The sequence below is a fragment of the Budorcas taxicolor genome, chromosome 17, assembly GCF_023091745.1.
Source record: "Budorcas taxicolor isolate Tak-1 chromosome 17, Takin1.1, whole genome shotgun sequence".
In the NCBI taxonomy this organism is placed as follows: domain Eukaryota; kingdom Metazoa; phylum Chordata; class Mammalia; order Artiodactyla; family Bovidae; genus Budorcas; species Budorcas taxicolor.
In genome coordinates this window covers 70,119,559-70,145,202 of record NC_068926.1, presented here as the reverse complement: position 1 = coordinate 70,145,202, position 25,644 = coordinate 70,119,559, and the positions used below count along the sequence as shown (strand labels likewise).

Sequence of the window (25,644 nt, the reverse complement as noted above, 5' to 3'; positions counted from 1 at the left end):
TAGGGAGTACCCTTGGAGACAGAAAAGCTGATTAGGGAAAAGCCCATTTAGAAAGGTGGAGAGCAGTGGAGATGTAATCTCAACTTTATGAGTTGAGGCTGCTCTCAAAATTTCTAGGTTTCTAATTTCCATTTGCTTCTCTGCTGTTCTTGAACTGCTCATTTCCCCAACGGACTGAAACTTGGGAGTCCCCTGATGCCAAACTGTGAAACAAGAATTTGAACCTAAACCAAGATTTTACAAATAATCTATAAGTAGGATAAATCACTTATCTCTTTCTTACTCTCTCAAAGGGATTTCCCATACTGATACTTGAAAATTCATTTTAGTTGCAAAGGAGGCATTTGGAGTTACAAATTATCATTCCTGCCAAAGAGAATAACATTCAAAAGCTACAATGAAACAAAGATTTGCAAGCATCTAGCTTTACATGCGGAGAAGGCAATGGCAAGCCACTCCAATACTCTTGCCTAGAAAATCTCATGGATGGAGGAGCTTGGTAGGCTGCAGTCCATGGGGTTGCTACTAGTCGGTCACGACTGACCGACTTCACTTTCACTTTTCACTTTCATGCATTGGAGAAGGAAACGGCAACCCACTCCAGTGTTCTTGCCTGGAGAATCCCAGGGATGGCGGAGCCTGGTGGGCTGCCATCCGTGGGGTCGCACAGAATCGGACACGACTGAAGCGACTTAGAAGCAGCAGCAGCAGCTTTACATGACAGGTGAAAGGAGCTCACAGATGGCTCTCCTTTAGTAAATGATTGCCTTTATTCCTAGGTAATAATTGTCTCCTTTAGTAAGGATAATTAAGGCTCTGAGAGGTAAAAAGTAAATTGAACAAGATTCTACAGTACATTAAAGAAGAGCCCGGGGGAAGAGTACATTCTCACTAGGATAGATCAGAGGACCAGGCCTCTATCATAATAGCTACCATGCCTGGAGCACATTTCATATATGACTTGTAATTTAAAATGTGCCTGCAAAGTCTGTGACACTCTTCCTATATGAAAGTGTCCTATCTGAAGGTGTAGTCTAAATCCTCGGAGAAGGCAATGGCACCCCACTCCAGTACTCTTGCCTGGAAAATTCCATGGACGGAGGAGCCTGGTAGGGTGCAGTCCATGGGGTCGCTGAGAGTTGGATGCGATTCAGTGACTTCACTTTCACTTTTCACTTTCATGCATTGGAGAAGGAAATGGCAACCCACGCCAGTGTTCTTGCCTGGAGAATGCCAGGGACGGCGGAGCCTGGTGGGCTGCCATCTATGGGGTCGCACAGAGTCGGACACGACTGAAGCAGCTTAGCAGTCTAAATCCTCTTCCCTTAAATACAGGCCTGGCTTAGTGACTCCTATCGAAGGACTAGATGTGGGATGTGGGGATGTTTCTGGTTGTCCAGTGGTTTCTACTTTGCCTTCCAATGCAGAGGTTACTGGTTCAATCCCTGATTGTGGAGCTAAGATCTCACATGCCTCTTGGCTAAAAAAAATATATATATATATATAAAAGAGAAGCAATACTGTAACAAATTCAATGAAACCTTTAAAAATGGTCCACATCAAAAAAATCTTAAAAAAAAAAAAAAAAGACTGGCATGTGGCAGAACAGACAGTGAGTGACTTGGAAGCTAGGCTAGACAGTTTACGACTGTCTGGCCCTCTTCTACCTGGACACACGCGCTGGGAATCTAGCCACCAGTGTGAGGGAGCTCAGGCCACGCAAGAGACCAGGTGTTAAGTGTTCCAGCCAATAGCTTCATTGGTTCCAGCTGACAGCCACCAGCAACCATCAACCACGTTAGTGAGCCATTTGATGTTCCTAGTGCCCAACCTTACAGCTGAAGCCGAAGGGAGCAGAGACCAGCTGTCCCAGCTAGAACCACCCCAAACTGCAGATTTGGTGTAAAGTAAATGTTGATTTAAGCCACTGAATTCTGGGACTGTTTGTTAAACAGCAAAAGATAACCAGAAGTGTTTTTAATGTCATCTCTAATTCCCACTAAAAGCCTGAAAAGTAGGTACTGCTGTTTCTTTTTGATAGATGAGTAAACAGGTTCCAAAGGTGAAGTAACTAGGGTTTCACACTGTCAGGGCCAGGATTTAAGAGCTTCAAAAAAAAAAAAACAGGCCTCCACTTCTCCATAGTGGCTTGCGGATAGAAGACTTTGTAAAAAACACATTTTACCCAATATAACAGACAAAAATAAAAAGTTTTCATAATTGTTTTCTCTGCTGCCAAGACTCAGGACGGGAACTCAAGAGCTCACTCACTGCCCAATGGGCTGATTTCACAAGTGAAGCTTAAAGAAAGCAGGCTCATTGAAAGATATGTAGATTTCGCTATCCTTCCACGAGAAAAATGACGTTTCCCTCCACAGCCACGTATCATTTCATGGTCCCACGAGGCAGAAACGGGCTCGTGAAATTCCTGCAGACCAGGCTCACAAGAGATCCCCGTTAAACCTTTCCTCCCAGCACGGCAGTTACTCTCATTGCTCACAGAGGAGGGGAATCATATTGATATTTTTGCCTCTTTGTGGCCCTTGTCTGCCGGTCCCAGCACTACGTACTAAGCGCTTGACATCTGCAATCTCATTTTCAGCCAAAAGCACTTGCACTTCCCCTTCCCGTGCAGACTAAGGAAAGATTCAGGTTACGGGGCGGGAAAGAACATTTCAATGAATGTGTCAGTCGCCCGTAGCTCATTCAAAAGCAACCGTGGCAGTTTTATTAACACAGCAACGCGTAATCTCGCTTATTCCTCATACACATAGATCATTTCAGTAAGAAGAGCGGAACTCAGTCAGAGCTTCGCCCAACATCACACCACCAAGTTAAAAAAAAAAAAAAAGTCGAGGTTCGAACACACCCCGGAAGGCTCCAAGCTCCCAGGTTCGCCTAACACAGAATCCCGCTCCCGAAGCCTCAGGGTTCTCCGCCGAGAACGGATCGTGCAAACGCAGCAGCCGCCGCGTCCCCAGCTTGCGGCCCCCGCCCCACTTGCCGGCCCCGGCTGCCTTCCTCGGCCGGCCGCCGGGCGGTGACGGTGGGCTCCAAGCTCCGCCCGCCCCGGCCGCCCCGCCCCGAAGCGCGCGTGGGAACGCGGCGTCCTCCGCCGGGCTGCCCGCGACGACTGCCTGCGCGCAGCCGGGAGGGCTCTCCCGGCCCCCGGCCCGCTCTCCACCCGCCGCCGCCATCGCCTCCCGGCCTCCGCCTCCCCGCCGCCGGGCGCACGCAGGGCCCGGCGCCCCGGCAGCGCGCCGCCGGCCTCCCCTCTTCCGGCCGGCGCCGCCGCGGCCACCTCACATCCGGGCGCGCGGCGGCGAAGGCGGCGCTGGGGCCCGGGTGCGCGGAGGGCGCTATTAAGCGGGAGGGGCCGGGGGCAGCGGCGGGGGCTGGGCCGCGGTTACGGCGGCTGCAGGGGGACAGCCGGCGCGGGCGGCGGCGCGGGGAGCGGCGGCCGAGGCAGCCAGTAAGGGCCGCGCGGCAGCGGCGGGGCCCGGGGCCCCGCGCGCCTGGGCCCGCGGGCAGAGAAGGGGCGCGGGCGCGCTGAGCCCCGGGGGCGCGGGCGTGAGCGCGGGCGCCGGCGCGCGCGCGGGGGACGGGCAGGGGCCGGAGGCCGGCGGGCGGCGGGCGGGCGGCGGCGGGCCTGCGCCGGCTCCAGCTCGGAGCGCCGGGGCTGGGGGACTCGGCCCTCCCGCCCCCTCTGGCCCGCCTCCCCTCAGTGAGTACCGTCCCCGCCCTTCCTCCGCAGGCGGCTGCTGGGCCGGGGCCTGCGCGAGAGGCCGGGGGTTGGGGTCGCGGCCCCTTTGGATCTGAAGCCGGCGCTCGCCCCTTCCTTGGCACGGGCGCCCCTGACATGTCCACAGGTGCGGCGGGCCGGGCGAGGGGAGCTGTGGCCCCGTCCCCAGTCCCCTGCCTCCGGTAACAAGGGGCAGCTGGCGCCGTCCATTGGCAAGTGACAGGCACTTTCCCACCGCCCCGCTTCCCCGATCCCAGCCCGTCTCCTACCTGCCCCCACTTCGGGAAACTTCCCCACTGCCGCCGGACGGCCCTCACGAGTGGCAGCGACCAGTCTCGGTTTCTTTTTGTGTTAAAGCTGCTTGAAGGCTGTCCCCTGATCTGGGCACGTTCCGCTTCTGCTTTCCTTAGCCTGTTGATGCTTAGAGCTCTTTACGATAAGAGATATCCAAGTACCAGTGGTTTTGTTTCCAGTGGGTTCTGGTTTATAGAAAGGGTTTTTTAAAGGGAGTCCTAGATAATTTCAGTTTCTTAAACAGTGAGGACTCTTAAAAATTTACTGTTCTCGGTGACAGTTTTGTGCTGATTTCTTCCAGGTGCAAAAAACTGTCAACCAAGGAGCCATGGATAGAAGTGTGGGTGGAACAGAAAATGGAGATGCTTTTCTCGACCTGAAGAAGCAACCTGCTTCCAGATCCCCCCATCGCTATACAAAAGTAGGCTTTGTTACTAATGAAATAGTGTTTCTTTATAGGTGAGGAGATTGGTAACATTGTGCAGAAACTTCATTAGTATCGTTTAAAGAGGTAGTCTCATTCTGACTATGTGGACTAAATATTAACTAGACTTAGTAAAACATTGCTTTGAACTTTTTTTCTGAAAGTACAAACACCCAGACTTTAAAATTTGCCCCTAAGTAGGCTTCCACTGAGAAGAAGGCAATGGCACCCCACTCCAGTACTCTTGCCTGGAAAATCCCATGGACGAAGGAGCCTGGAAGGCTGCAGTCCATGGGGTCTCTGAGGGTCAGACACGACTGAGCGACTTCCCTTTCACTTTTCACTTTCATGCATTGGAGAAGGAAATGGCAACCCACTCCAGTGTTCTTGCCTGGAGAATCCCAGGGACAGGGGAGCCTGGTGGGCTGCTGTCTCTGGGGTTGCACAGAGTCGGACACGACTGAAGTGACCTAGCAGCAGCAGCAGGCTTCCACTGAAGACTGCCCAGATCCTCCCTGTGTGAATTTGTGGATCGGAATATGTTGGCACTTCCCTGGTGACTCAGTGGTACAGAATCTGCCTGCCAACGCAGGAGACCAGGTTTCGATCCCTGAGTGGGAAAGATCCCCTGGAGAAGGAAATGGCAACCCACTCCAGTAATCTTGCCTGGATAATCCCATGGACAGAGGAGCCTGGCCAGCTACCATCCATGGGGTCACAAGGAGTCGGACAGGACTTAGCAACTAAACAACAACAACTAATGTGTTGGCGCACACTTTGTGTAACAGCTGTGCGGCTGACTTACAGGCCGTAGAGGAAGGATTCCAGCTCTGGGATGCCTCACAGACATCAGTGTCCTCTGTGCTGATGTTTCCTTGAGAGCTGAACTCACAGGAGTACTTTGGTATGCTTGCCTGGGGTAACCAGATTTTTAAATTCTTTTTACATGCTGTTATAAAACGGATATGGACTCAAGAAAGTAAGACTTTAATCATATTTCCCTTAGCTGAAGACTTGTGGTGATTTCAGCTCCTTTAGATACCTGCTTTTCCTGAGGTTGTCGGGGGAGGAATCACCTCAAGGTCATGTGTTTATTGAAGCTATTGCTTCACTGTCTTGTGGGCTACTGACCATTTCTGAAGCAGTTGATGAGAGCATTGAATTCTTTCCTGATACCTTGAAATGTTTTGGGCTGTAGTACATTAAATGTGCTTGGGACTGCTGGTGGGAAGAGTTATGCCCCAGTTGGGCCTTGTGTCTGTTACTTCCCTTGTATGAGCCCAATCAAGGACTCTAATGTGGTTGTTGTCCCAGGCTTCCCAGGATGCTGACTGGTTCGTGTTTTAAACTCGGGCCTTCTGTGTGCACTGATGCTGCTGCTTTTAACTAGCTAATTTTAACTCTCTAAAAATGAATATTACTTCAATAACACTGGGTACTTTAATTACTTGATAAAATGCCCAATGTTATTGGAGTAACATTCTTTTTTAGCATTAAAAAAAAAAGTCTTGAGGACAAGAGTGTTTTCACTTGTAAAAGGTTTTTGGTCAGTTTCTATCTTAACCCAATCTGTTTTGGCATAACAGAATATGCAGCAATAGAAAGCACGTGACTTCATTCAGGTTTGGTTTTCCCAAATATAGTTTGTCTCAAACCTGAGAGTGCTTGAGTAATATTTCACAACTTAAATTCATTACCTAAAATGTTGACAAGTGAAATCTGAATGGAGAAAGGCTTATTAAAAGAAAGGAAAGTGCTTTTATAAACTCATGTGAATTCAGGTCTCCCAGTTCTTTTTGAGAAAAAGTTCTGACTGGTACATTATGTTGTAGAATCCAGGTATAGAAGCTGTTGAATTATTTTCACACCTTGATTAGAGGGTAAGGTGTATATTTCATTTTTAAAATGTATATCCATCTTTATGAATGTTATTTTTAGGAAGATATTATTATAGTAATATTAAGATATTATTAATCTCTCAGTGTAGAACTTGTGAGTGTCTACAGTAAAGAATAAGAAGCTCAGTATTGCCTGTATTTGACAGTCTAGCCTCAGAATTGTGCCTCAGTTAAATAAATGTGCCTTAAAGAAATTTTTTCGGTTAATGATTGTTTAGATTCAACGGTCTCTACGCAGGTTACTTAGAAATAGTTGTACTTTCCGGCTCATTTAAGAGTTCTTAGTTAATGACAATTATAGGGGCTTCCAGGTGGCGCTGGTGGTAAAGCATCTGCCTGCCATTCCAGAAGACACAAGAGACACGTGTTCGATCCCTGGAGTAGGAAACGGCACCCACTCCAGTATTCTTGCCTGGAAAATTCCCTGGGCAGAGGAGACTGGCAGGCTTTGCGGTCCATGGGGCTGCAGAGTTGGACAGGACTGAGCGAGCACACACACACACAATTTTAGGGTCACGATTGGGTAGTGTTGGGGTATTAGGTTAGTGCTTTCATATACATGTGTATCAATACTCTGGTAATTTTATGTAGCGTTTGAGGCAAACTCAGCCTTTTTTCTTTTGAAGGAAGTTTAAAACAGTTCTGTGTTCCTAGCACTATAGTAAATGGTCTGTTGATTCTACTCCTGGAATGATATTTGAGCCATCCTCCTCCCTATCTACTTATTGGGCCCAAACTGTTGGAATAAATAAAGCATTTAGTGATGTTTCTGCCTCTCTTTAACCAACTCTTTTAATGAGACTTTTTAACCAGTTCTCAGGTGGGGCCCATTCTGCTGGCCCACGGACCATGCTTTGAGTAACAGGGCTTTCGTCTTCCGTGGGGAACTTGAAATATGGTGTTGATGTTGTCGAGGGACTCAGGTGCATAGTTACTCCTCAGGGTTCAGTTAGTGTCTGCTGTGCCTCCATGCATGTCTCAGGAACTCATGTAAGAGTCACACTGGGAATTTTCAGGCCTCCTCCTAAGCCTCAGTGATTATTAATTTGGATGGTTATAAGTAGACTTATTATATCACTTGCTATTTTGAGGGTTTTGAGCCCTTAATGTGTAAACCTACTCAGGTCCATTTTGCTAGATTGGCATTTTCCTAAAATCAAAAGCTATGATTTGGTAGTATTTACACGGTGCCTTTTTTTTTGAGTTTAAGGACTTTGGGAAGTTATAGAGTGGGATCCCACATCCAAAGTCATGGATTAAAAATGGTTTAGACCGTGGTTCTCAAAGTGTGCTGCTTCAAGTAACGTTTAGTGAAAAGTAAAATTGTTCGCTGCTCAGTCATGTCTTACTCTTTGCCACCGCATGGACTTTAGCTTGTCAGGCTCCTCTATGGGATTGACCAGGCAAGAATACTGGAGTGGGTAGCCATTTCCTTCTCCAGGGAATCTTCCCAACCCAGGGGTTGAACCTAGGTCTCCCGCATTGTAGGCAGATTCTCTACCATCTGAGCCCCCAGGGGAGCCATGGTTTAGCATCATCTGGTAAAGTGTTGGAAATAAAGATCTCGAGCCCCATCTCATAGGCATTGAGTCAAACTCCAGGGGCAGGGCCAGCCATCTCTGGCTGAATAACAAGCAGTTCAGAGAACTCTGACTCAGGTTCGGGTCTGAGAGCCATCAGTTTAGGAAACAGGAGGCAGTGAGGCTACGAGTGGAAAAAGCTGGGGACTCATGGAGCTGCTGCTTGCCTCCCTCAGGGGCCCTCTTTCACCAGCTCCTGAGACGCAGTACCTGCTCTTCAGTTAGTGATAGCATCTTTTGCCTGAAATACAAAACAGAAGTGCTTGGGACTGCCTCACTGCTCAGACCCTTGGTTTCCTTTTCTTCAAGTGAATAAACTTGATTCTCTTAGATCAGACTATTACATGCTTTGTAAGGTTCCTCTTTTGCTCCTGTAGCTTGCCGCAGACCCCTTAATGAATGCTGTCACTTGCCAGCTGGACAGGGAATAAAAGCAGAGGACACTTAGAATATTCAGCATGATACTGACCAGTGTTAAGCATGCATGTTAAATCTACCACCTGAAAAATAGGTGTGGGATTATCTGAGTTGCCTGTGTGCTCTTCATTGCCTTGACTGGTTATAAACTGGCACCCTTTTGCCAGGGTAAGGATCTTTAACGGAAGCCACCCTGATTTGTGGCCGGTGGGCGGCTGGCTACAGTGGCACAGCCATGTTGATGTCTTGGTCTTAGGTTTTGTTCTGTTTGTTTCTCTGCGCACGTGCGTGTTTGTTTTGCCATGCTGCATGGCTTGCAGGATGTTAGTTTCCCGACCAGGGATTGAACCTGGGCCCCAGCAGTGAAAGTGCTGACTGCCCGGGAAAATCATTAAGAAAACAGGCAAGCAACTGAAGTGGACTGCTTTGAGTAATCATTCTGGCCTTCTTAGAATCTATTGCGAGACTTGAAGTCAAGCCTTTGAGAATACCCTTTGATTTAAAGTCTAGGTTGAAATCAGTAGTCAGATAGTCAAGCCTTTACTATACCGAGATCTCGTTCGACAGCTTCATGGGTACATCATAAATTGAGTTAATAGGTGGCATTTCAGTGAGGCACTAAGCTGCAAACTTTTAAGCTAGCATAAAAATAGGGCTGCTTGTTTATATTGGTGAAGGCAGAATTACAGTACAAAAAATCACGATACCATGTTAAAGCTTCTGCTGTCCAGAAAACCTAACTGGAAGTTCTTAGAGGGGGCTGACTGATACCACCGCAGACACTGTCTTGCTAGTGCTCTTTCCTACCTGTTCCAGTTCTGAATCATCTGGAAAAAGTCAGGATTCACGGTCCCCTGCCCCCTTGGGTATCCTCTCCTTGCTCGTGGTGGGAACTTCTGGCTAGATAAGGAGCCAGTCATTTCACAATGGGAAATTGGGACACAGACATTTGTGGGCAGGGCCTTTGATTCAGGAAAGGTGCTCTGAGAGGAGCTGGCCCAGGGGAAGCCTGCCCAGGGAGCTGGCAGTTTGTTCAGGGTTCCTCATGGTCTCAGTGGACAGAGACAAACCCAGCACTGATGACAGAGCTACTGGGAGGGGTTGGGTGCCTTCCTTCATCCTCCGGGAGAACCAGTGGAGAGAGCAGGGGGCCGCCGAGACCCGCTGCCTGGTTTGGGACCCCCACTCGGCCACTCACTCAACCCGTGTTGCCTTCGGCCATATTCTCAGCTCTCTGACTCTGGTCCTTGTCCTCTGTGAAATGCAGAGAGAACAGTGTCTGCCCCATAGGATTTTTGTAGAGAATAAATGAGAAAATGGATGTCAAGTGCTTAGAAAAGTGCCTGACACACAATAAGTGTTAGAAACAGCTTATGATATAATAAGGGTAGGGAGAAGCACTGAAAGGCAGCTTCTTCAGACACCGACTTCAGACCCACACGCTTACTTTCTGTGCGTCACAGTAACCATCTCCATTTTAATATGAAACCATAAAGCAGTATCGCAGATACAGTGCTTCTACCCTAAAAATGATTTTCCTAAGTTTCTTTCTGTACTTATTTACTTGCTTACTTCATGTTTTACATTGCTTTTATCAGTTACGTTTAAAAGCCAGGGTTTATTTTTATTGTGTTGGCCAGATCAACATAAAAAGCAGGCTCTCCAATTTTTTTTCCTATTTCCATTTTCTTATCTTCACATGAATTCTTTCAGTAGAAGAAAGTGTGTGCATCAAATCAGCTGCCATTAGAGGCGTGTGTTGAATCCAGGTGCTGCGTCCTACAGGGCCCTACAGGATCTAGTTTGAACCCTGACCTGCTTGTAAGACCTGCTCTGAATGGTGCCCCTTCAGCAGACTTCATGAGTGGGGGATGGGGAAGTGAATCCCACACACCCTGTGTCGGTCGTTTACCATTGCCCGGCTGTCATCTCTGGATGCCAGTACCCCATTGCTATTTTTAAAAGCTTTCTAAGCCTTTCAGAAAAGTCATGTGACTCACAGATTGAGATATCAGGTCAGTCAGCAACCATCTGAGAGCCTCATGGGCCGAGCCCAAAGTTAGTGGGTGTGTGGAGGGTGGGGACCAGGAGAGGAGGTCAAAGAGGGACCCAGCCCAAATGCTGTTCCAGGGACATCTGCCCTCTTCAGGAAGAGCAGGCACACAGGTGAGGTACTGGGTCACTTCCAGGGCGCTTGGACAGCTAACAATGGAATAGAAATATCCACAGTAATTGTAAACAATTGGGCTTCGGGGGCTTCCCTGGCAGTCCGGTGGTTGGAACCCCTCATCCCAAAACCGGGGGCATGGATTTGATCCCTGGTTGGGAAACTAGGATCCCTGATGCCACAGGGCACAGCCCCCCCAAAAAACGCCTTGCCATCTTACTCGTATGAATTAAACTCAGTTCACAGAAGTAAAGAACATCTCTCTAAGTGACTTGTGTGAAATTCTATGTCAGATTGTCAACAGAATGCTTAGGATTTCTGCAGAAACTGTATAAGGTTTAACTATTGCTTTGGGCTTATATCATTTGATTTCTACTTTAATTCTGACCACTGAAAGTGGGTGCCCACGTTAGTAGTTCCCAAATAGATTGTTTGGGAAAGCTTGACACATTTTCTTTAAGGAAGGCTGCTAAACCTGAGAAAATACGTTTACACTTCTATGGGCCTGGGATCTTAGGGAATTAGCAGCGTATTCTTGCCTAGTCAGGTTTTAGTCACTTATGCGAAAAAGTAAGGTCTCAGATAATAACTCTTCTCTTGACCAGATGATCATTTCAGTAAATCTGTCCACGATGCAAGTTTCTGTAGGTTGTCAGAACTCTACAAAAGGGTAATCTCCCATCCCCTCCTGAAGTACTCATAGCAAAGGAACATACTCAGTTCAAAATGAGCACTCTGAAGTATTCTGCTTTTCGCCAAACTTGAAGCTTTTCTTTGAAAGTATCCCAGAGAGATTCGTTTCCAGGAATAATTGCTGTTAAGAACTCCTGAGATGGCGAGTTCAAGAAGGCATCTCTTGAGAGATTGGAGAGCAGTGGGGCCAAGGGACAGCAGTCGTCTGCCTGTGCTGGCCTCTAAGCCCGGCGCACAGGAAGTGCTGTGTGGACAGTTATGAAAGGGCAGACTTCGTGTTGCCTTAGCTGATGGCTCCTCTCCTTCCCACTCACGTGCTGGGTCCTCTCAGGCTGGGAAACCACCTTAAGCAACCTGAGACATTGCTGAAGGCTGACAGGTTTAACTCTCTAAATCCCATGAGGAAGATCTCACTTTTCCCCAAACACTGGGGTGGATGTTGGGCCACATTTTGAGAAACGTGTTTGGTTTAAAGTGCTACTTCTCAACCTCCTAGGGTCCAGTGGAGGTCTTTGGATTGCCATTAGAGCTGAACACTTATTGCAGAAATTGCACAAATGTGTTTATGTGCGGTTTCCTTGATGCTGTGAGACTGGTTTTAGAAGGCCCTACTCTCAAGAACAGTGTATAGTTTGACCTAGATGTTTAAAGATGTTATGGAAAGATGTTATTTCCAGCAATTATTACAATCCAAAAATTGTTTTGTTTTCCCAGTTCTTGGCCTGTTAATAGAGTAAATGACTCTTCATCCTCTGTAGACAGGTGGACTGTGTTTTGGCCATTGCATTTGGTCAGAGGCATACCCTGGCACGGGTGGCGCTGCTGGCATGGTTGGTGCCCACGTGCACCAACCTTCGTGCCTGTAACTGTGTGCATGTAACTCCCCTTCGCGCTCTTACATGCCTGTCAGGTTTGTACAGTCACTTGAGCGTTCACCCCTAGTACGTGCCAAGCATATAGTCAATAGAGAACTAGAAAAATATGGGAGAGAAAGGTAAAACCTTTTCACCAATCTGAGCCTCTTTTCTGTATCTGAGAGTCGTTGCTGTTTATTAATCCGTAATTAGAGTGATAGATCTGTAAAAAGAGAGTAAAACATTAACCTTTGCTAACTGAACCTCTTAGTTTGCTTAAAATTCTTTTGTTCTTGAGATAGAATTCACATACATAAAATTCACCCCTTTTAAAATTTACCATTTAGGGACTTTCCTGGTGGTCCAGTGGTTAAGACTCTGAACTCCCAATGGAGGGAGCATGGGTTCGATCCCTGGTTGAGGAGCCAAGATCCCACATGCAGTGTGTCCAATAAATAAAAATTTTTTTTTTAAGTACCATTTAGTGCTTTTTAGTAAATTCGAAAAGTTGTACAGCCACCACTACTATCTAATTTGAGACTGTTTTCGTCTCCACAAACACAAACTGTACCCACTGGCAGTCACCGCCCGCAGTTCCCTTCTCCCAGCGCCTGGCAGCCATCAGCCCACTTTCTCACGCTGTGGCTATCCCCAGTTTGAAAGTTGCGCGTAGAGAGAATCACACAGTATGTGGCCTCTTGTGTCTGACTTCTTTCACTTAACATAGTGTTTTCAAGGCTCATACTGTATCAGAACTTATTCTGTATTATTGCTAACTGTTGCGTTGTATAGGTTTATAATTTTTCAGTTCTCTTTGGTATGTAACTAGGATGGGAATTGCTGGGTCATGTGTCTAACTTTTTGAGGAACTGCCACCATTTTCCACAATAGCCGCACAATCTTCCATTCCCGTCAGCAGTGATAGAAGGCTCCAGTTTCTCTACGTCCTTGTCAACACTATTTTCTTTTCTTTTTTATTTTTAAACAGCCGTCCTGGTAGACATGAAATGGTATCTCATTTCAGCAAACAGCAATAGTAGTAATAGAGAACACCTATTACTTGGGCTCCCTGTTATTTGGAGTTAAAACATTTTAGAGCCACACTGTTTAGAAACTTTGTGTATTGAGAATGTACCTATTTAAGGATGAAGTACGTTGCACTTGGTTTAATAGTATGCTGGGGCTCTTTAATATTGGATTTGTGGGTGGTGAAGTGAGGGGTGGGTACTCATCTTTGGGCTGCTTCAAACAGCAGAGAATTGCAGGGTTTTCTCCCTGCAGTGTGTGTATAAGTATTTCCTATATTGCAAGGTCCTTCCTGTTTTTACTGGAAAATGTTTCAAGCCCTCTTGTTCTTAGGATTTCTGTGTTGTTACATCTTCTGTCGCCATAACTACTATTGGTCCCCTCACCACCAAGCTGTGTCCCTCCTGCCTTCCTGACGTTCACCACACAAGATTTCACTGGACTCCACTTGCTACTGCCAGTTTGCAGGTGGTATGTCAGTGCTTTGACAGTTTTTTTCAGAATTTTTAGTAGCCTCTAGACATTTTCTTGTATTTGGGATTCTGTTTATCTCAACATTCCCAATTTTTCTAGGTATTTCTACCCAATTAATAAGACACAATTCATAAGTGAATCATAAATAAATGTAAACACCTGATTGATATCGTGGTATTAAAACTAAAATGTCTTCTTATTCTCAGGCATTTTGCTGTCATGGAGAAAACATTTAGGTGCCTCAGGTGTGTGACGACACACATGGCATGCTTCTGTGCAGTGATTCCTAAAGGCTAAGAGAGTAGCTCTGTCCCTCCATATTCACCCCGAGACAGGGGAAGCGGTGATCAGACAAGCAGCAAGTGTTCTGTTGAGGCCTGTGACAAGGGTGTTGGAGAGGCCCTGGTACAGTGGTATGTGCTTTTTTGCAAAGCAGTTGTAGCATTTTACTCGTACGGAAAGTATGGGAATTGCTATTTTTAGTTTACTCTGAAAATGTTTATATAAAAAGGCGGCAATGGTTTTGTGTATATGCGTCTATATGAGCAGGTGTGTGTGTGTGTATAACATCAGTTCAGTTGCTCAGTCATGTCCAACTCTTTGCAACCTCGTGGACTACAGCATGCCAGGCTTCCCTGTCCATCACCAACTCCCGGAGATTGCTCAAACTCATTTCAATAAAGTCGGTGATGCCATCCAACCATTTCATCCTCTGTCATCCCCTTCTCCTCTCACCTTCAATCTTTCCCAGCATCAGGGTCTCTTCAAATGAGTCAGTTCTTCGCATCAGGTGGCCAAAGTATTGGAGCTTCAGCTTCCGCATCAGTTCCTCCACTGAATATTCAGGACTGATTTCCTTTACGATGGACTGGTTGGATCTTCTTGCCATCCAAGGGACTCTCAAGAGTCTTCAACACCACAGTGCAAAAAGCATCAGTTCTTCAGCACTCAGCTTTATTTATGGTCCAACTCTCACATCCATACATGACCACTGGGAAAACCATAGCTTTGACTGGATGGACCTTTGTTGGCAAAGTAATGGCTCTGCTTTTTAATATGCTGTCTAGGTTCATCATAGCTTTTCTTCCAAGGCGCAAGCGTCTTTTAATTTCATGGCTGCAATCACCATCTGCAGTGATTTTGAAGCCCAAGAAAATAAAGTCTGTCACTGTTCCCATTGTTTCCTCATCTATTTGCCATGAAGTGATGGGACCAGATGCCATAATTTTACTTTATTGAATGTTGAATTTTAAGCAAGCTTTTTCACTCTCTTCTTTCACCTTCATCAAGAAGCTCTTCAGTTCCTCTTCACTTTCTGCCATAAGAGTGGTGTCATCTGCATATCTGAGGTTATTAATATTTCTTCCAGCAATCTTGATTCCAGCTTGTGCTTCATCCAGCCTGGCATTTCACATGATGTACTCTGCATGTAAGTTAAATAAGCAGGGTGACAGTATACAGCCTTGACGTACTTCTTTTCCAATTTGGAACCAATCTATTCTTCGTGTCCAGTTCTAACTGTTGCTTCTTGACCTGCATACAGATTTCTCAGGAGGCAAGTAAGGTGGTCTCATATTCCCGTCTCTTTAAGAATTTTCCAAATTTTGTTGTGATCCACACAGTCAAAGGCTTTGGCATGGTCAGTGAAGCAGAAGTAGATGTTTTTCTGGAACTCTCTTGCTTTTCTATGATCCAGCAGATGTTGACAATTTGATCTTTCATTCCTCTGCCTTTTCTAAATGCAGCTTGAACATCTGGGAGTTCTCGGTTCACATACTGTTGAAGCCAGGCTTGGTGAATTTTGAGCATTACTTGGTTAGCGTGTGAGATGAGTGTAATTGTGCCGTAGTTTGAACATTCTTTGACAGTGCCTTTCTTTGGGATTAGAGTGAAAACTGATCTTTTCCAGTCCTGTGGCCACTGCTGAGTTTTCCAAATTTGCTGGCATATTTGAGTGCAGCACTTAAACAGCATCATCTTTTAGGACTTGAAATAACTCAGCTAGAATTCCATCACCTCCTAGCTTTGTTCATAGTGATGCTTCCTAAGGCCCACTTGACTTTGGACTCCAGGATGTCTGGCTCTGCTGAGGGATCACACCATCGTGATTATCTGGGTCATGAAGATCTTTTTTGTACAGTTCTTCTGTGCATTCGTGCCACCTTTTCTTAATATCTTCTGCCTCTGTTAGGTCCATACCATTTCTGTCCTTTATTGAGCCCATCTTTGCATGACATGTTCCCTTGGGATCTCTAATTTTCTTGAAGAAATCTCTAGTCTTTCCCATTCTATTGTTTTCCTCTGTTTCTTTGCATTGACCACTGAGGAAGATTTTCTTATCTTTCTTGCTATTCTTTGGAACTCTGCATTCAGATGAGTATATCCTTCCTCTTCTCCTTTGCCTTTAGCTTCTCTTCTTTTCTCATTTTCCACGTGGAAGCAAATGAGGATACCGAGTTACCAAACCTTGAATTCTTACACCATACTCACTTAAAGGAGCTTGGATTTCTCAGAGAAATGGCTGACTCTAAGACTAGGACAGGATGGGTACATGTAATGCAGAAAGTAAAAATGTGCTTTTTTAAAAATAATGGGGGGCTTGCCTGGTGGTCCAGTGGTTAAGACTCTGCTTCTGCTGCAGGCGGTGCAGGTTTGATCCCTGGTTGGGGAATTAAGATCCTGCTTGGCAGGCATCATGGCTTAAATAAATAAAAATTCAAAATGATGAGGTGTGTCAAAAGGATACCAGAGCCAGTTTGAAGAGGCTCTCAGTTTGTGCATCAAAATAGTTAAGGAGAGGAATTGTGACTGTTAAGGACATGTATACCAGATAAATGGTATATGGGTGTTTGGGATGCTTTTTTTCCCCTTGCAATTTCACTATTCAATAAAAAGAAAATCTGTCCCCTTGTAAGTTGGATTCTGATGCGTTTAAGACTAGTCAGGTTAGCTGAACATTTTATATAAGTCTGAAGCTACCATGCCTTATCAGCATTCAGTGTGTGGAGCATATTATTAGATGGAAGTTTATGAGAGAATGTGTTTTAGCAATAAACTGATCGCTTACATCATTTGCCAATTACGCCTGAGCAGCTGTTGGGAACCTTGAGCCAACTTTGTCCTTTCAGGAGTAAGCCAGGGTGTAAATAAGTAAGAACTGTGTGAACTGCTTATGTAGACACTGAGTTACTGGTAACAAAAGTAAGTTGAAAGTATGTGACCCAAGAAATATTGTTCAAAATCACCATATGATTTCTCTTTCTAGGAGGAGCTCTTGGATATTAAAGAACGCCCTCATTCCAAACAGAGGCCTTCGTGCCTCTCTGAGAAATACGACAGGTATTTATGGGGGTCAGCTTCTTGTTACACCAAACTTAGTAAATTAAGAGTTGTATTGTTTTGCTAGAATTAACAAGTGGGGAGATTTCAGGGGTAATGACATTGGGTTTCCACACGAATACATTGCAAGTAAGCTCGAACATAAGTGGCATCTCACTGCACTGCCCTCTTTATTGGCTTCATTATTGATTAGCTAAAATTCAGAGATATAAGCTGCAGGGAACTCCAGGGACCTCTGAACCAGTTCCCTTTCAACTAACGGGTGTTGAAACTAAAACTAGAAAATGCCTTGGTCAAAGGCGCGTAGCCACAAAGAAGAGCTGACTTGAGACAGGAGCCCCAGCCAGGGTCTTCTCTCTGCCAGTGATTTTTGCACACGCTTTTGAGGGTCCTTCTTCAAGGGCCTGCCTCGGGTAGGATGGTCAGTAGAGCTCTGAGCCTTTTATCAGCCCCCTCCCCGCCAAACAGGAGAACCATTAGGCTAATCAGATTAGCTCTTTTGCATCTTGGGCTCCCTCAGAAGAAGCAGAAAGCTTTGGTTTGAGAAGGCCATGGCTAACAATGGCCTGAAAGTCTCTTAGAATAACCCTACATTGCGTGTCTTACAGTTATCTTCAGACTCTAAGGTCACTTAAATATCAAGGTAAATACTTGACATTGGCCCACACTTTTTTAAGAATATAAAGTGTTTAATTGTTTGGTTAAAATAGGACATGCTTTTTTAAAATTTTTGTATATGGACAGTTCATAGGGGTGCTGAATCTGGACTCCACACCACTTACCCCTGGTAAGGCTGATCCTTGAATAATGGCTTTTCCAACTGGTTAGTATTTTTTGCTGAGTCTCAGATTAGCTGGAGTTTTGGTTTTGGGGTTTTTTTTCCTTCATTAAAGCTGTAATGGGTTTTTTATGCCTCAAGTTGAATTTTCTTGTTATAGCTATTCCTTGGCATAAAATACTTGTACTTGCTTTAATCCTGAAATAGAGACATTGTGCCTAATCATATTGATAATGATGAAGAGAAAGAGGAAAGGGCTTCTCATTCTGCTATTTCTTTTCTCTCAGAGAATTAGGATTTATTGGGTTCTTACACTCCAAGTGATCCTTGATAGGTAATACCTCCTTATGAGGAGTTTGAGACCTAGAAGTTCACTGACTTACTGAAGAAACATTGCATTGCTACCTGCTGTGTGGCAAGCAGTGTGTGTCAGGGGCTGTCGATCATACCATCATCCTGGACTGTGGGTCTGTCCCAGAATACAGATACTCCTGAGAGCCTGTTGTGACCACCATGACAGGTTGTGAAGGACAAGAGTAGGGTGCGGTGCTAGTGTGCAGCACAGCCTGGTCTGACCTGGGGGTGCAAAAGTCCTTTTTGCACAAGGCTGAAGGACATAGCTCAGTAAGGGGTCCGGAGGTCCCAGTCAGTGACTCCTGAGAGCCTGTTGTGACCACCATGACAGGTTGTGAAGGACAAGAGTAGAGTGCGGTGCTAGTGTGCAGCACAGCCTGGTCTGACCTGGGGGTGCAGAAGTCCTTTTTGCACAAGGCTGAAGGACATAGCTCAGTAAGGGGTCCGGAGGTCCCAGTCAGTGGTGGCAGAGCTGGAGTTTGGTTCCAGATCATTAGGCTCCAGAGCTTCTGCTCAGCACATGGCACCACCTGCCACCCCATCATTAGCATGGGAGTAACATTATCAGACCTAGACTACGCACCTTCGACGAAAACCCAAGACTCCCTAAAAATTCTGGAGGACTACACACCAAGCATTCCAGGAGCTGCTTCTAGTGAGAGGATTGAGGGACTTTTTCCTCCCTGTACTAATGTTCAGTAAACTGAGTAATCAATACTTAGGGAGCATTTGTTTGTATAGGACCGGGGTAGATACACTTACTCGCAGACCACTGCTTTTCAAGTCTGTTGCTGTTACATGAACAATAGCAAAGCACTGCAGAATTTGTTAGTTGTTTTTATTTCGAAAGAGGGAGCCATTCTGATGGCCACCATGAAGCTTTATAGTAGAAAGGGGTCCCATAACCTGTCCTCTGCAGTAGCAGAAGGTGGACTGCCTGTGTAGTTTGTGGCGCAGGAGCTGAACCGTGGTGCCCTTTGACTTGCAGTGATGGTGTCTGGGACCCTGAGAAGTGGCACGCCTCTCTCTACCCAGCTTCAGGGCGGAGCTCCCCGGCGGAAAGCCTGAAGAAAGAGCTGGACACGGACCGGCCTTCCCTGGTGCGGAGGATAGTAGGTAAGCAGTCTCCAAGAGGTGGGAGCCATGCTTTCAGAGGCAGTGCCCTTCGCTTCTGGCTTCATCCGTAGCTGTGAGAGTGTTAGGCCTTGGGAGAAAGTACCGTTATCAGAAAACTGACTTAACAGTTCATCTATGATGACCTGGCAAGTAAAATCATAGCCCTCCTGTGTGGCTGTGGTGAGTAGATTTGCTTTTGTCTTCTCTGAACAGTAAAAGAGCAGAAGTTCTAGATTTTGATCAAACTCAGCCTATCATTTATTAAAGTAGATCGTGCTCTTGGTGTCAACGCCTGAGAAAATGGTGCAAACCCACTGTCGTAGATTCCCTTCCTATTTTCTTCTAGAACCTTTGTAGTTTTAAGGGTCACATTTATGTCTGTGACCCACTTTGAGTTAATTTTTGTATCACAGTGTGATAGCAATGTGAAGATAAGGCATATGGATAGTCAGCTGTTCAATACCATTTGTTGAAGAGAAACTTTAACTTTTAAAGTAGGTACTGTTTCAAATACTGACACCTACAATAGTTTATTAATTGATGAAACATTTGCTAATAATTATACAGATAAGAATTTAGTCAGGGCACTTCCCTGGCCGTCCAGTGGTTAACACTCTGCGTTTCCCCTGCAGGGGGTGCATGTTTGATCCCTGGTCCGGGAAATCCCATGGACAGAGAAGCCTGGCAGGCTATGGTCCAGGGAGTCACAAAGAGTTGGACACCACTGAGCGACTGAACACACGCGCGGGAACTAAGATCCTGCATATCATGCTGTACAACCCCAAAAAAGAAAGAATTTAGTTAAAAGGATTGTAGAGATTAATCATGGAAGGTTATTGATTATGAAGTACACTTCTTCCTCCAGAGAGATGAAGCCAAAGGCCCAACCTTTGTTAAAAATATGCGAACTCTCTGGCTGTTTCAGTGGTGCCTCTTTCCCAGGACCCCAGTGGCCACCAGTTATGGACACACGCCCCACCCCGGGAGAACTACCCTTGCTGGTTCACCTGACTCTCTCTTTCTGGCGTCTTTGCAGATCCACGAGAGCGTGTGAAGGAAGATGACTTAGATGTTGTTCTCAGCCCACAGAGACGCAGCTTTGGAGGGGGCTGCCACGTGACGGCAGCCGTCAGCTCCCGGCGCTCGGGAAGCCCGCTGGAGAAAGACGGCGACGGGCTCCGCCTGCTTGGCGGACGCAGGATCGGCAGCGGGAGGATCATCTCTGCTCGGACCTTTGAGAAGGATCACCGTCTTAGCGAGAAGGACCTGCGAGACTCAAGAGACAGAGACCGCGAGAGGGACTCCAAGGACAAGCGTTTCCGGGTTTGTCTCCCAGATCCTCTGGCTCCTTGTGTGTGTGCTGCATTTATTCCAGTTCACTCGGTGACGCTGGGTGAACACGGCCCATTCTTAGTCCAGAGGGAGGAGCCGAGAGCTGGGGTGGGGAGCAGCTTCATCGCACTACCGAGCATCGCTGAACTCATCAAGACTTGGACTGAGGTAAACATGCCTGGACCAGAATCTTACTTTTTATTTTGCATTGTGTACTTTTCCAGAGGGAGTTTGTGGATAGTAAGCGTGTCTTTGGTGAGCGTAGAAGAAACGATTCCTACACAGAAGAAGAACCAGAGTGGTTCTCAGCTGGACCCACGAGTCAGTCTGAAACCATTGAGCTGACGGGCTTTGATGATAAGATACTGGAAGAAGACCATAAGGGGAGAAAAAGAACAAGGCGACGAACAGCCTCTGTGAAGGAAGGTCAGCAAAACCTCTGGGAGGGAAAGCTCACTGTTCTGAAATGAGACGTGTTTATAGCTGGCTTAACCGTACACTTAGAGATAGGCAGCAGAGTTAGGAGCGGCGCGTTTTTACCAGTGAAGCTGCTTCCTGTGCGTGAGTTCACTGTGTAGGCTATGTGTCTGTCTCCCTGACTTGTCTGCCTGCAGGGCTAAACAGAACAGCCTCCCCCACCCGGTGAGAGCACTGTGTACACGAAAGGGCCCCCAGAGGTAAGAGTATGCGATGGAAGTAATAGGGGTCTCGTTTATTGAGCATGTGTATACTGGACACACGGTCAGCATTTTGTCTATAGAGTCCTACTTCTGACAACCCCGTGAGGTAGATACTGTTGTACCCTTCTTACAGATGAGCAAATGGAGACGTAGGTGGCGCCATAGCTGGACACTGAGGAAGTGAGTAGTGAAGTTGAGCAAGATGCTTGTGCTTCTGAGCCCACCTCCCTCACCGTGGTGGTAGGCCTTCCTAGTCAGCTGTCACTTGGCTTCTCCCAAACTCACTTTTTCAGGCACCTCCCTGGCTAAACTGAAGAAGCCAGAGCTGAAGTGTGAGGGATGCCTGCTGCAGGGTGGGGCTTATAGTCGTGTTCAGGGCAGTGACCAGGCTGGTGGTCTTGGGAGGAAGCAGTGAAGAGGCAAGTGGGCAGCATGAGAGTCTTTGCGGTTAAACTGCCTTTGAGAGATGCTTTTGTCTTGTCTCAGGTGGGCGAAGGCAACACCACCAAGTGTAATCTGTTCACCTAAAAGATCAGGCTTCTGGTGAGAAAAAGCCAATCTTTTTCTTAACTAAGATGAAATACGAATTTCAGCCATTCCTGTATCAACCAGGAAGGAACCAAAAGTAGCAAAATGTCTCAGTGTCACCTCCTCAGCTCACAGATGCAAAAAGAGACAGGCCTGGAAAGAGGTAACAGCGGGGACCCGGCCCCGTGGGTTTAATGGCAGAGCCTCAAGTAGAATCCAGGGTTCCCGGCTCTGTCACCCCCAGTGGTTAATTACCCTAGCGACCGTCTTTAAGATGAACATGTCCTGTAGTTGCGTCTTGGCTGCAAGGATGAAAGGACGGGGAGGGCCATTGAGTGCCTTTGAGCCCCTTTATGTGTGTATTTTAGCTTTCCGTTGAACTCGGCATGTCGAGTTCTTTGCAGGCACGTCACAGTGCTAGGAGTATAGCCGTCAACAAAACAGATGTGTTCTTTGCCTGCGTGGTTTTAACACAGTGTGTGTTGAGCACCTGGCATATAGGGCCCAGTGCTAGGTATTGTATATATGGTGACCAATGAAAGTTTGAGTGTGTATTGCACTTATAAACAGAAAAAAATTATCTGGAAGGAGGAAATGGTTAAAGCCCTCCGTTGATAGAAAGTTTTAATTTGTGTTCTCTCTAATGAAAAATCTGTATTCATTCTGTATTTCCCTGGCTGCCCTGTGGTTAAGACTCCTCCACACTTCCACTGCAGGGGGCGTGGGTTCGATCCCTGGTCAGGGAACTAAGATAATCCCTCATACTGCATTGCAAGGCCAAAAAAAGAAAAGTATATGTTCATTCTGAAATATGAGAAAACCTAACCTTTAATTGTCTTTCCTGGGTCCCTGGCTTTGGAGACTATCATAATAAATGGCCAGTTGTGTTTGCTAGAGCATATTCCTACCCACTCTCAGTTGTTAGGCCCAGTTCACTCTCAAGCTGGCATAAAATTACACACAGGGCACTTTTGCCGCTTGCAAAAGCCATTCATCTGTTAAGAGATGTTCTCATCTCCACACAGGAGAACAGGAGAGTCATTAAAGCTTTTTTGTGAGTACTTGAACTAATTTCAGACTCTGCTGGCTCTCACCGTGAAGTAGGCAGACAGGTTCCGGTGGGTTCGATGAGTTAGAAGCACTGCTCTAGTGGAAAGGACACAGACTTGGCACTGATTAGGCTGTTGTTTGCCTTTTCTAGGGTTGGTTTCTTTGTCTATAAAATGAGGAAACTACCTCCACCAAAGTAGCAGTTTTAGTTAAATGTCAGTCAGCCTCTGCTGTCTGGCAGTAAGTGTGTGCTGACCCACTGCCTTGTCCGAGGCACATAACTGCCGTCTCGCTGGGGCCTTAGGCCCTCAGAAGGCCCGGGCCCTGAGCGGGGGCACCTCTGCAGAGGCCCAGTGCTGCCGTCCGGGCACAGCGCAGAGCACGGCGTGGAGGAGCGCTGCCGCTTCCACCACCTGACAGCATCAAGAGCTGGGTGAGCAGGTGACCTCACCTTTCGGTTGCTATAGCCCCCTGCCTCGCTGCCTAGCTTTCTGAAGTGTTGCTGGAACCAAAGCAGATGATACCACGTAGCCTCTTTTGGTCTAGAATATCCTGGCTGAGTGATAACAAGACTGCAGGCCTGTTGGGGCCTTTCGAGAGGGGATGGGCACTCTTTTTTTGGTAGTCTTTTTTTTTTTCTCCCCCTAGGAGGACTTTGTATCTGCTGTGATCTTGAAACCATAAGCAGCTCTTCCATAGGTGCTTTTGTAGGGAAGGGCTTTGGGAGCTCTGTTCTTCAGATTAAAAAGTTGAGTTTCCTGTATCTCTTAGTGCATTTATTTTAAAAGAAAAAAAAAAAGGGTTTGTTTTTATCTGAAAGATTTTGCTTTATGCCCATCCTCTGGCTAAAACTAAGATGTTAGCTTCCCTTATCTTCCCATCCTCACAACCGGACCAGGTGCTGCGCAGTAAGGCAAAGCTGATGAGTCTCATCAGACTGTTAATATAGTGTGATATGTACTCTGAGAGATAACACAAACATTATAGACAAGGCGGTGATTAATTTTGTGGTAGGGTAAAACTGGGTAGGCAGGGCATACTTACCAGTGAAGGTGACATTTGAACTTTGCCTTGAAGGACGAACTACAGTCAGGAGGCAAGTGAAAACTGCCCTTGGACTAGGTTTCACGTAACTACTCGGACTTAAAGTGTTAATGCAGGTGCACGGGTAAAAGCAGAGCCAAGGTAATTTGGTTCCATTCTTATAAGATATGCTCAAAGATTGTCCTTTAAAAAAAAAAAAAGGAAGACCCCCTGCATTATGGAAATTTGAAGACGGGGCAGAGGAGGGACCACAGCCCTTGCTGAGTCAAGTTGGTGTTGTGGCCTGGTACTCAGGCTTTCTCCTCCCCTGGCTCCCGTAGGAGGCATATGTGGCAAGTGCTGCACCGGTACAGGAAGTCTGCTTTTAAAGTCACCCGCAGCTCTCTTGCATTCGTGATAGTGCTGAGGCCACCGGAGGCCTCTGGAGCAATGTGCTTGACCAGACTGTCTCTGTCCGGTTCTGCTTTCAGGCGTAGTCGAGTGCAATGGAGGAGTGGCTGAAGAGGATGAGGTGGAGGTCGTCCTCGAGCAGGAGCCCGCTGCTGACCAGGAAGTGCCAAGGGAGGCCGTCCTGCCCGAGCAGTCCCCAGGAGAATTTGACTTTAATGAGTTCTTTAACCTTGATAAGGTGCCATGCTTGGCTTCGGTGAGTGTAGCGGCATGCTTGTAATTAATCACAATTGGATCGGTCAATTGGGGTTAAATTTGACCTGAGTCTTTAAGATTCTATTTAAAAGTTTTGTTTTGCTAGATGATTGGGAGGTTTTTTTTTTTTTTTTTTACTTTTATTCTTAAATATTATTTGAATTTTTGTTGGCTTTGTTTTGAGAGGCTAAGTAGAAATGATTGAGTGAGGATTCTATACCAGTTAACTCTTTCTCCAGGCTGTTAGCATTGGACTAAGAATTCTTAAGATGTTTAAGAACATTGCTTTTATTTTTAAATAGTTAAGTGTTTATTGTAAAAACTTACTATGGAGGTGGATTTTTATAACTGGTGGTCAGTACCACACTGATCTGCATTCCTCAGGTATAACTGGTTAGGTGGTACCTCTATGATGTGATGGTTCTGAAACCTTTTGTGGAAAGGAATGTGGGACACCATCACTCTTGCTGTTAAACTGTTGAGGTCTAATCTTCCTCGACTTTTAAAGCAGAAACAATAAGATATCCCAAATCTGCACTTTGTCCCTGCCCTTGCCCCGTCCCCTTTGACCACTTAGGGATTAGCAATGCCTCATCAAATTTTCAGACAAAATACAAAACTGTGACCTATGCCCTCAAAACTCTGTAGCTGCTGAAACAGTGCATAGCACTGATGAGATAGAATTTTTAAGGCCATTTGACCAAGAGCATCTGTACATCTTAAGACATCATTTATAGGACATGAAATACAGCTAGTAAGTTTGGCCAGTCCTTTAGAATTATTGGTTCACACACTTTAACTTACTCGACTCCTCAACTATAACTGCGTCCTGGTCGATTATTACACAAGTGGACAAGACTGGGCATGACCAAGCAGCAGCATTGTCCTGTCTCCTTTGTCATCTGCCTGCTGCCCAAAGCCTGAAAGATGGCCACCCAGGACAGGTGAGCACACACGGATGGCACTCACAGGTATAGGCCCACAGGTGAGTGCCAGGGCAGTAGAGCTTAAATTCTCTATGGTGAGGACCAGATTTTATGTCCAGTCCATTGAGCACCAATACTTTAGTATAAAGTAAAAATATCACAGCAATCCCAGATTGCTACAAAAGTTTCTAAGCATTTACTACAGCTCTCTGAACTTGCCTTACTGTGGACCAGCCTGGCCCGAGGCCACACTTGTCCACGGCGCTGGTCAGGAGCAGGTGGA

The 25,644-nt window shown here is 46.4% G+C and overlaps 1 protein-coding gene across 4 annotated transcripts in view; it reads left to right on the top strand.

Moving 5' to 3' along the window:
- Positions 1–3,453: 3,453 nt before the first annotated feature.
- The window catches only part of EIF4ENIF1 (eukaryotic translation initiation factor 4E nuclear import factor 1), a 39,434-nt gene continuing 17,243 nt past the window's right edge, over positions 3,454–25,644 (top strand). Inside the window, exons 1-7 of one of the 4 annotated variants that reach the window (XM_052655158.1) lie at positions 3,454–3,472; positions 4,338–4,457; positions 16,835–16,908; positions 19,029–19,156; positions 20,193–20,479; positions 20,713–20,914; positions 24,261–24,436. In XM_052655158.1, the coding sequence (XP_052511118.1) occupies positions 4,365–4,457; positions 16,835–16,908; positions 19,029–19,156; positions 20,193–20,479; positions 20,713–20,914; positions 24,261–24,436 (960 nt within the window). In that variant the 5' untranslated portion in view covers positions 3,454–3,472; positions 4,338–4,364. Of the gene's footprint in view, positions 3,473–3,637; positions 3,725–3,850; positions 3,870–4,337; positions 4,458–16,834; positions 16,909–19,028; positions 19,157–20,192; positions 20,480–20,712; positions 20,915–24,260; positions 24,437–25,644 lie in introns of those variants that run through there. The other 3 variants (XM_052655160.1, XM_052655157.1, XM_052655159.1) reach the window with 3 other exon arrangements.